This window comes from Cebus imitator, unplaced genomic scaffold (genome assembly GCF_001604975.1).
Source record: "Cebus imitator isolate Cc_AM_T3 unplaced genomic scaffold, Cebus_imitator-1.0 Scaffold708, whole genome shotgun sequence".
In the NCBI taxonomy this organism is placed as follows: Eukaryota; Metazoa; Chordata; class Mammalia; order Primates; family Cebidae; genus Cebus; species Cebus imitator.
In genome coordinates this window covers 378,605-389,549 of record NW_016108023.1, presented here as the reverse complement: position 1 = coordinate 389,549, position 10,945 = coordinate 378,605, and the positions used below count along the sequence as shown (strand labels likewise).

At 49.0% G+C, this 10,945-nt stretch overlaps 1 protein-coding gene across 1 annotated transcript in view; it reads left to right on the top strand.

Annotated features, from left to right (window-relative positions):
* The window catches only part of CD99 (CD99 molecule (Xg blood group)), a 66,937-nt gene that overhangs the window by 49,023 nt on the left and 6,969 nt on the right, over nt 1-10,945 (top strand). The window contains exons 8-9 of the mRNA XM_037735023.1: nt 786-836; nt 3,871-3,984. Of these exons, the coding sequence (XP_037590951.1) occupies nt 786-836; nt 3,871-3,984 (165 nt within the window). The remainder of the gene's footprint in view (nt 1-785; nt 837-3,870; nt 3,985-10,945) is intronic.

Here is a 10,945-nt window from a genome sequence, read left to right as displayed (position 1 = left end):
ACAGAGTGTGACGGGCGGCACCCCAGCTCTGCAGCCGAGTCATGTGAACCCCCACAGAGTGTGACAAGCAGGACCCTAGCTCTGTAGCTGAGTAACATGCACCCATAGAGTGTGACAGGCAGGATCCACGCTCTGTGGCTGTGTAACATGCACTCCCACAGAATAACAGGCAGGACCCCAGCTCTGTAGCTGAGTAACACGCATGCATAGAGTGTAACAGGCAGCACCCCAGCTCTGTAGCTGGGGTAACATGTATGCCACTAGGTTGTAATAGGCAGGACCCCCACTCTGTAGCTGGGTAACATGCACCCCCATAGAGTGTAACAGGTGGACCCCCACTCTGTAGCTGGGTAACATGCACCCCCATAGAGTGTAATAGGCAGGACCCCCACTCTGTAGCTGGGTAACACACACCCCCATAGAGTGTAGTAGGCAGGACCCCCACTCTGTAGCTGTGTAACATACACCCATAGAGTGTGGCAGGCAGGACCCCAGCTCTGTAGCTGGGTAACACGCATGCATAGAGTGTAAGAGGCAGTACCACAGCTCTGTAGCTATGTAACATGCATGCCCCTAGATTGTAGCAGGCAGGACCCCCACTCTGTAGCTGGGTAACACACACCCCCATAGAGTATAACAGGACCCCTACTCTGTAGCTGTGTAACACGCACCCCATAGAAGAAGAGGCAGGACCGCAGCCTCTTCCCGGCCCTGGCTGTGTGTTTCTCTCTGACCCCAAGTCTTCCCGGTGCAGATTGTCAGCAGATGTTGCTTTTGTCTTGCAGGAACAGCAGGCGGTCATGGCGGAGGGAGCCAGGGGAAAGAAGGGGAGCAGGGTAGGTGCCCCTGGTTTCTGCCTTCTTTCTTCTTGTCTCTCCTACATGGTGTTGAGAAGGGGAAGCAGAATGTCTGAGAGCAGACGGGCTGCATGGGCATCGGCCTCCTGAAGGTACTGGCGGCAGGCACGGGTGTTCTGTGCCAAGCACTCCCCTGATGACGCAGCTGCACAGGTCCCCCCAGCAAACCAGCCCAGCTCTAGGTGCCCAAGTGAGCCAGATTTTCAGTTCCGTCACCTGCTCCCACGATGCCCTGGCTGGCGATCTGACGCTCAGCCTTGTCCTTGTGATTAAGGACCCACACTCATCCTAGGGATGGGAAATGTGAGACGCCCTCTCCTGGGTTGCACTGGGTCCTCGAGAACGCTAGTGACCAGGTGGGAGGTGGAGATGGGGGTCGCTCCCATGCTGGCTGTAAGAGGCATTGTGTTCTCCATGGCAGTGCCAGGGAGGTATCTCCTGCCTCCTTTTTCATAACCCTTTCCCTTAGATGGGACAAGAACATGACAGAAAGAATTGCCTTTATACCTGCAAAGAAAAAAAATGAGGTCAGAAAGAGACAGAAAGAGAGAAGTAGGCAGGAAGAATAAAAGGAAGGAAGGAAGGAAAGATGGAAGGAGGGATGGAGAGAAGGAAGAAGGGAGGGAGGGAGGGAGGAAGGAAGGAAAAGAGGGAGGGAAAGAAGGAAGGAAGGAAGTCGGAAAGGGAGAAACAGAAGAAAAGGAAGGAAAAGGGGAAAGAGAGGAAGAGAGACGAGAGAGGGAGGGGCGTGGACAGTAGCTTTGTATTTGAGTATCTCGTGCCTAAAATTTTCAGGGACTTTGCATCCAACAAAATCTCTAGTTTTAAGCAACGTCCTGGGCAGAAGAGATACTAATTTGGCCAAAGACTTTAACACCTGTGTGCCATTTGAATCAGCGTTAAAATGCGGATTCTTAAAATACCCAACGAATGTTTTTGGAAAAAGAAAAATGCCCAAAGCAAGGTAGTCTACCCTTGCTTTGGGTATTTGTTATTTTTACAGATACAGTTCTTGGATTCTAGGCTTTCTTTCAAGAGGTAGTAATCTGTCTGTAGCCCTCACCTAGGACTGCAAAGGTCACGAGAAACAGTTGCTAAGAAAACATACGTCAGGCATGTTTATTTCAGGCTGTCATTCTTGGCCTTCTAGAGAGTTAATGTTTAATTTGTCACTTCATCAGGGAGGGGTAGTTAGGTTGGAAAAATCTTTCCATGACTGTTTTCTGCACACATTGAAGACTGGTCGATTGAAGACACTGCCCACAGGCCATGTTCCTGGAAGTCAGACAATTCTCCTGCCCCTCGTGGAGGGCGGAGAAGATTCTGTCTGGAGAAGGGGCCTCTAAAGCTCACATGTGGCATATGGAATTAAGAACCTCTTCATTGGCCGGATGTGGTGGCTCACACCTGCCATCCCAGCACTTTGGGAGGCTGAGTTGTGAGGATCACTTGAGGTCAAGAGTTCGAGACCAGCCTGGCTAACATGGCGAAACCCCGTCTTTATTAAAAATACAAAAATCAGCCAGGGGTGGTGGCACGCTCCTGTAATCCCAGCTACTTGGGAGACACAAGGATCGCTTGAACCCAGAAGGCAGAGGCTCCAGTGAGCTGAAATAATGCCACTGCACCCCAGCCTGGGTGACAGCTTGGGGTAAGACTCCATTAAAAAAAAAAATGAGCCAGGCATGGTGGTACACACCTATACTCCCAGCTACTTGGGAAGTTGAGGCAAGAGAATAGCTTGAACCTGGGAGGCAGAGGTTGCAGTGAGCCAAGAGTGGACCACTGCACTCCAGCCTGGGTGACAGAGCAAGACTCAGTCTCCCAAAAACAAAACAAAAAACAATTATTGCTGGAATGACATTTAAAAAATAGGCTGGGTGTGGTGGCTCATGCTTGTAGTCCCAGCATTTTGGGAGGCTGAGGCAGGCAGGTTGCTTTAGGCTGGGAGTTCGAGATCAGACTGGGCAACATAGCAAGACCCCAGTTCTACAAATCACAATAATTAACCAGGCATGGTGGTGCACACCTGTAGTCCCAGCTACCCGGAAGGTTGAAGTGGGAGGATCTCATGAGCCTAGGAGTTTGAGGTTGCGGTGAGCTATGATTGCACAACTGCACTCCAGCCTGTGCGACAGAGCAGGAACCCATCTCAAAATAATAACAATAATAATAATAAAATAGATAGAGGTGGATTTAAAATGTTTGCATGTAAACCCAAAGTCACTTTCGGGGGGTAAAAAAGGAGCATTCTAACGGCACAAAACGTTATCACAATGCAGCAAGCATCGCAGGTCTTTTCTTCATCTCCTGCCCCTACCTGGCTCTCCTCCTGCTTAGATGCCCACCTCTCTCTCTCTTTCTTTCTTTTTTTTTTTTTTTCTTGATGGTGAATTGCCATGTCACCCAGGCTGGAGTGCAGTAGTTCGATCTTGGCTCACTGCAACCTCCAGCTCCTAGCTCCTGGGTTCAGCGATTCTCCTGCCTCAGCCTCCCGAGTAGCTGGGACTACAGGCGCCTGCCACCACGCCTGGCTAATTTTTGTATTTTTAGTAGAGACAGGGTTTCTCCATGTTGGCCAGATAGGTCTCCAACTCCTGACCTCAGGTGATCCTCCCGCCTTGGCCTCCCAAAGTGCTGGGATGACAGGTGTGAGCCACCGTGCCCGGCCCCAGCTCTCCCTTTCCATATGTCTTCATCTTTCTTTGTCCCTGCCTTGGTTCTGGCGAGCTTCTGCCTGCACCTCGCTGGCCTCTTTTCATGTCTGTTTTCTCCCCGCTGCACTCGGCCCAGGTGTGTCCACCACGAGTGGCGACCGGCGACTGTGCACTGCTTTGAGTCTCCGTGTGCCATTCCCAGCATGCTCCCTTTGCAGATCAGTCAGCTCAGGCATCTCACGTGTTTTGAGGTTCTTGGTGCTCTTGGACTGACTGACTGTGCCAGCAAGCACCTGCTGGGATCTCCTCTGCACCTTACGTGTCTCAATCCCAATGCCATGTGCTTCCTCCTGCAGCCGATGCCCCAGGCGTGATCCCCGGGATCGTGGGGGCCATCGTGGTCGCCGTGGCCGGAGCCATCTCCAGCTTCATTGCTTACCAGAAAAAGAAGCTGTGCTTCAAAGAAAACGGTAAGGCTCACTCAGCTGGCGCCTCTCCTTCATACCTTGCCGATTTGAAATTGTGCTTTCTTTAAAAGGCAGAAGCAAAACTCGGGCTGGCCAGAAACAGGTGCACAATGGCTGATCGTGTGTGAAACCGCGGAAACTCTGGAATCGCACCTTCTGGCTTCGATTCCAGGGCTGTTCTGCGTTGTGTTGTGTTGTGTGAAAGTCTGCGAGTTCCTGACTGCTGCAGAGCTTGGGTTTTACATGTGGAAAGTGGGAAACGGTTGGTATACACGCTGCAGAATTGTTGTGAGGGTTAGAGACGACCCTGCAGGAAAGCCTCAACCGGTTGCCCTGCAAAGAGGAAGGCGGAAGACATTTAGCTCCTGTGGTTCCTGCCATGTTATTTACAATTGATGTCATCGTTACGAGGAGAACCGTGCCCACGGGGCCGCCATGGTCCTCTCCCCGCCTAGGAGAGTTGAGTTCAAACCCAGCACAGCGGAGTCCCTTTCTGTTAGTACTGAAAACCCACAGGTACCTGGGACCTGGGAAGTTGGAGGTCCATTCACGATTGCAATCCTCCTAGGTCAATCGGCAGGCTCCTTGGGACTTTGTATTCAAAAGTCCCTAAATCATTTAGGGTCCGCTGTGAAGTCAGTAAGCGCCGGTTTTTTGAACATAGCTAGCGTGCATGCATCACTGGGCTTTTGGATTTAGGGCGTGCCTTCTCTCTTGCATGACTAAGCAGTGTGGTTTGCAGGGATCCCCTGGACCAGGGATGGCTACTCTTAGTTTTTATTTTTATTTTTTTTTTGACGCAGAGTTTCACTTTGTCGCCCAGGCTGGAGTGAAGGGGTGCAGTCTCGACTCACTGCAACCTCCACCCGCTGGGTTCAAGTGATTCTCCTGCCTCAGCCTCCCAAGTAGCTGAGATTATAGTTGCCTGCCACCACGCCCACCTAATTTTTTTGTATTTTGAGTAGAGACAGGGGTCTCACCATGTTGGGCAGGCTGGTCTCAAACTCCTGACCTCAAGTGATCCCCCTGGCTCAGGCTCCCAAAGTGCTGGGATTACAGGTGTGAGCCAGCGCGCCCGGCCCACAGCTACTCTTCTATGCAGGAGCCTCTGGGGTCCCTCAAGCCTCTGGGTGTCTGAACTTCTTAGCCTATTTGGATCTTAAGTCCTTATTCATTCTTGGTCACTGATGCCATCTGCCCGTAGCACTGCTTCTTGAAGATTTTCGTGCGATTCCTCAAAGATTTGAATAGTTGCTGGTGTCAACAAAGTTAGAATGTAGGGGTGGAGTTTCCCCTTAATCTTCCATCACACCCATCATTGACATCCACAAACATTATATAGTGAAACCGACAGTCCTGAACAGCATTCGGATCTCAAGACTTTAAATGAGCAGCTTGCTTGCTGTGGGGTTTTGGGCAGCGCGTGGAAGGTAGTTGCCTCCCACCTGCTGGACGGACCTGTGGGAAATGCCGCCCAGGCTGGAATAGTGCCACGATCTCGGCTCACTGCAACCTCCACCTCCCGTGTTCTCCTGCCTCAGGCTCCTGAGTAGCTGGGATTACAGACATGCACCACCATGCCAGACTAATTTTTGTTTTATTTTAGTAGAGATGGAGTTTCGCCATCTTGGTCAGGCTGGTCTCAAACTCCTGACCTCAGGTGATCTGCCCGCCTTGGCCTCCCAAAGTGCTGGGGTTACAGGCGTGAGCCACTGCGCCTGGCTGATGTTTGGTTCATTGAATGGCAGTGTTGAATGGTGACCAAATGGACAGACGAACACATTCAGGGAGATGCCTATAAAAGACCTCCAGTTAGAAGCATGTGGGAAAAAAGCAAACAGCAAACTCTTCTTCCCTCTTGCTTCTTTTACAAATAGCGGAGAGGTTAAAACAGTAGGGATACAATGGAAGGGAGTTTGTGTTTGCTTTTCAAAGACATATGGTTTTGCTTTTTTTCTGAAACTGTGCAAGTCACAGCATGATATTCGACCAGGAGGTCATGAAGGCTTGTTTACCAGAACAGGGTGTGTAATATTCTAGATGTTTTATCTCAAACTCTCCAGCTGTTTTTTTTTTTTTTTTTTTTGAGACGGAGTCTCCCTCTGTCACCCAGGCTGGAGTGCAGTGGTGCGATCTTGGCTCAGTGCAACCTCCATCTTCTGGGTTCAAGCAATTCTACTGCCACCACCTCCTGAGTAGCTGGAATTACAGGTGCACATCACCACACCTGGCTAATTTTTGTATTTTTAGTGGAAACGGGGTTTTGACATGTTGACCACATGTTGAACTCCTGACCTCAGGTGATCCACCCACCTTGGCTTCCCAAAGTGCTGGGATTATAGGCATGAGTCACCGTGCCCAGCCTCTGGCTATTTTTCAGAATCCCAGACTATTGTTGAACACTTGGCATTAAACTACAAAATCTCTGATGGATGATTCTCTGAAAATCTTTGGGTCAGCCCAAATTGGATTCACAAGTTGCAAAGGATTTTTATTACCTTGTGCATGGGATTCATAGGAACTTTTGAGATCTTGTAATGCTATTTCATATTCACAGTCTGTATTAGGCCGTTTTCATACTGCTATAAAGAACTGCCTAAGATTGGGTAATTTATGAAGGCAAGAGGTTTACCGGACTCACAGCTCAGCATGGCTGGGAGGCCTCAGGAAACTTACAGTCATGGCGGAAGGGAAAGGGGGTGGAAGGCACCTTCTTCACACAGCAGCAGGAAGGAGAATGAACACAGGAGGAACTGCCAAACACAAAACCATCAGATCTCCTGTGAACTCACTTGTTACCATGAGAACAGCATGGGGGAACCTCTGCCACGATTCACTGACCTCCACCTGGTCTCTGCCTTGACACGTGGAGGTCATGAGAGATTTCAATTCAAGATGAGATTTGGGTGGGGACACAGAGCCTCACCATATCACATTCTAGGACACACAAACTTGGGAAAGCATTCAGGAGGCTTAGCAGACTTGATTTTGTGAAAAATTTAGAAATAGAGTTGGGAAAACGAAAAACAATTTGTCTTCACCTTATCCACCCCCAACCGCCATCCCTGGGTGCCGATCTTGGGTGGAAGCATTACCTTTCTTCATTTGTTGCAGGAGCTGGGGCAGGCACAAAACATGAAAGCTCTCACTGGGTGGGAACAGTTTCCCTAGATTTTCCAAGAACTAAAGCAAATGTAATCCCAGCACTTTGGGAGGCCAAGGAAGGAGGATTGCTTGAGCGCCCAGGAGTTGAAGATCAGCCTGGGTGACATAGTGAAACCTCATCTCTACAAAAAATGTAAAAAATTAGCTGGGAGTGCTTGTGTGTGCTTGCGGTCCAAACTACTCAAGAGACCGAGACGGGAGGATTGCTTGAGCCCAGGAATTGGAGGCTGCACTGATCCATGATTGCACCACTGCACTCCAGCTTGGGCGACAGACGGAGACCCTGTCTCTAGATATAAAAATACCTATATCTATACCTATACCTATATAGATATATATATTTTTAAGCATCCTTTCTGAAGAATTGGCTCAGGGTAGTCCAAGACTCACCTTATGCTGCTGAGACGCCAGGCTCATTTCCTTCTAATATTTTCCCTAAGTCTTTTATTCTGATGCCAAATTAACAGAAGATCCAACTTTTCAATTCCTGGTTTGCTTTCTACTTGTCCTGGGATGGATTTTCTCGGCCTTTTGTAAATGTACAAAACAAAAGGCCAAAAAGAAAATGAAAAAGCATAACAAGAGAAGCAAGTTTGGTGCTTCAGACTTCTGTGATTAGGCCCTTTGGTCTTACTGTACCATATCAAGTCCCGTATAATGGGAGATATGCCTCACGTTATGTCAGAAAGAAAACAAGGCGCAGTTCTAGAAATACCAGGACCCTACCTCAAAAGAGGATCTCCCCAACTGCTTCCACGCACATCTTGCTTTTTATACCTAAATTATAAGATGAGTTTAAACCGTGTCATCTCCGTGACACAGTTCCGTTAGTAGACATAGAATTGAGATGTTGGATCAGAGTATCTGGAAAACAAAAGATGTCAGAGTGCTCAGCCTCTGTGGCAGGGTTGCATTATGGGTTTCATTGCTGGGATGGTGATTTTGAGATGTGGCAGCCCCGCAGGTTCAAGGGGAGCTTGGAGATGTCATAAGACGGATGTGAGTATAGCATGCCCCGGTCCTTCAAGAAACCAGGCACAGTTTTGGGGATACCCTTATTCTACAAGACAGGTCCATCTTCCCAGACTGTGTCATTGGATTGAAATTTGTGCTGTTTGTTGAATTTTCATTAAAATGATTCTCAGGCAAGCGGGTAGATATCTTGAGTCTTCTGTATCTTTCCAAGGAGGAGATGCCTTCATCGAATATTGTGTCTTGATAATAGATTTACTGAGAAGCTTTGCAGTGTTCAGTTTTGGGGCACGCAGATGAGAAACACCCACACCTTGTGGAATCACATGCCTCTCTCTGTTATAGATTGGTGTAAAAGTAACTGCTGTTTATGACATTAAAAGTAATAGCAACATAGCAAGACCCGTATCTACAAAAAATGTAAAAAAGTTATCTGAGTGTGGTGGCTCCCTGCTAATTTTTTTACAGTTTTTTTGTAGCGACAGTCTTGCTATGTTGCCATTACTTTTAATAGCAAAGACCACAGTTACTTTTGCGTAAATCTCCCTTCCTCCTTTACCAATCTGAGTTTGTGGTGCTGGGGCTTCTCCTGGTCTTTGCCCACGTGATAGGGAGGGGCCTATTTAAGCTGCTTCTCCCGTGCACTCCGGGTTTGCGACTGTGCGTCTGGGTGTGTTGGCTGCACCCAGGACCTGGCTCAGGCCACTAACCGCATGGAGCCCGACTGCTTCCCACAAGGCCCAGCTTCCCACGGTTGGCACGGAGTGTTGAGGACGCTGTGCGTTGAGCATGCTGGCTGGTTCTCCTGCTCCGTTTACCAGGGTCCCCAGCTCACAGTGGGTCTCTTCAGGCTTTGGCAAGGTGGGCCATCGGCTCTCCGTGCCTCCTCCTTTCCCTTTCTTCTTCCCCGCCTTTCATCCTCCTCCTTTCTTCTTTCCGTTTCTTCTTGCCCGCCTCTCTTCCTTCCCCCCTCCTTTCTTTCCCCACCTCCTTCTTTTCCCTCTTCCTTCCCGGCTTTTCTCTTGCTTCCTTTGCCCTCATCTCTCCCTCTCCCTTCCTTTTCATTGTTTCCGGAACTCCCCTCTTTTCCTCCCTCCCTCGCTTTCTTCCATGCATCCTTCTTTTCCTCCTTTTTCCCCTTCTTTCTCTCTTCCTTTTCTCTATCTTTTCCTTTCTTCTGTTTTCTTCTTACATACATCTTTCTCTCTTCCTTCTTTCTTTCCTTCCATCCCTCCCTGCCTTCCTTTTTCCTCCCTCCATCCTTCCCTTTTCCTCCCTCCATCCCTTCCTTCTTTCCTGCCTTCCTTTCTGTTTTTTTCTCTCTGTCCTTCCTGTCTCTCTTCATGCCTCTCTCCTTTTCTTACATCGCTCTTTCCTTCTTTCCTCTCTCCCTCCTTCCCTCTTTCTTTTCTTCCTTCCTTTCCTTCCTCCTTCCTTTCCTCCTTCCCTCTCTTCCTTCATCCATCTCTTCCTTCCTTCCCATCTTTGTTAATTTGTTTTCTTTCATTCTTTCTCCTTCCTCCTTCACTTCTTCTTCCCTTCCTTCCTCCTTCCTTCCATGACTCCCCATTTCCCTTTTTCCGACCTCCTGACCGCCTCCTTCCCTTCCTCTCTTTCTGCCTTCGTCCCTTCCTTTCTTCATCGCTCCTTCCTTCCTCCCTCCCACCCTCCCTGTTCCCTGCCTTCCTCTGCCTCTCCCTCCACTCCCTAATGTCGGTTCCCACTTCCCACTGTCCCACTTTGAGCCTCTATGCCGTTATCTCCTCGCTCAGAGCAGCTCTTTCTAACACCTCCCTGCTGCTGCGGGTGGAGGGGGGACCCCAGCGCACAGCAGAAGCAGACCCAGTGCCAGTTTATGTTTTTATTATTATTTTTTGTCTCTTTGAACCTCCCATTTCAGATGAGCTGAAGACCTAGGGGCAAGCAGAGAGCGCAGCCCAGGCCTGCAGAGCGCCCTGACCGCACTTGTTTATCTGCTAAGATGCAGCCTTAAAGCAAAGCCTTCCATCGCCGCTGCCCTGGCCCCGCGGGCAGGCGACCACCATGATGGGATTCTCGCTCACGTGGCAGGTTGCCTGCCTGCAGCTCCATGAGCTTTTCCTTTCTTGATGCATAGAGGCTCACTACATCAAATCTTATTATAGTTCTGCACAGGAGCTTCAGAAAATGAAGAGAAACGCAGATGTTTTCTTTTAAACTTAAAATCGAATAGAAACAGGGCGGTGACTTCCATGTTTTATGAGTTTTGTCCCTAAGTCCATCCCGCCAAAGGAACACGCTGGGAACCGGGCTGGGCACCCTCTTCCCCACAATGTCCTACGTGAAGCTCACTCACGTCATAAGGATTGGACCTTCCAGGCTACGTGTGGGTTTTTAAATCTTCCACCTTTTCAGCCCTTGCCTTTTTAGGCTGCATTCTCGCTCCGTCTCCCATGAAGCCGATCTTAACTCTTTCTGTGATCAGCGCTGCAAACAGGTGCACATCTCGGTTCCTAGAAACACAAAATTCTTACGTTTAGGAATGAGCTAAAAGTCTCAGGATCTTCACACTCTAAGGCCTGTTGGGAATTGGTGGGCGGTCAGGTCCCTATTCTCACATCTGCGCAGGGAGCCTCTGCGGGCCTCTTCCTCGGATCCTCCCGTATCCCTGAAACACGCACATCGTACCTGGATTTTCCTCCCATCTGCAAATTCCACCAACTTGTTTTTCCGTGTAATCTTTTACTTTTCTTATTTTTTTCCTTTCTTCTTTTTCTTCTATTTATTTTACTTATTTCTTCTTATTTTTTTCCTTTCTTCTTTTTCTTCTATTTATTTTACTTATTTC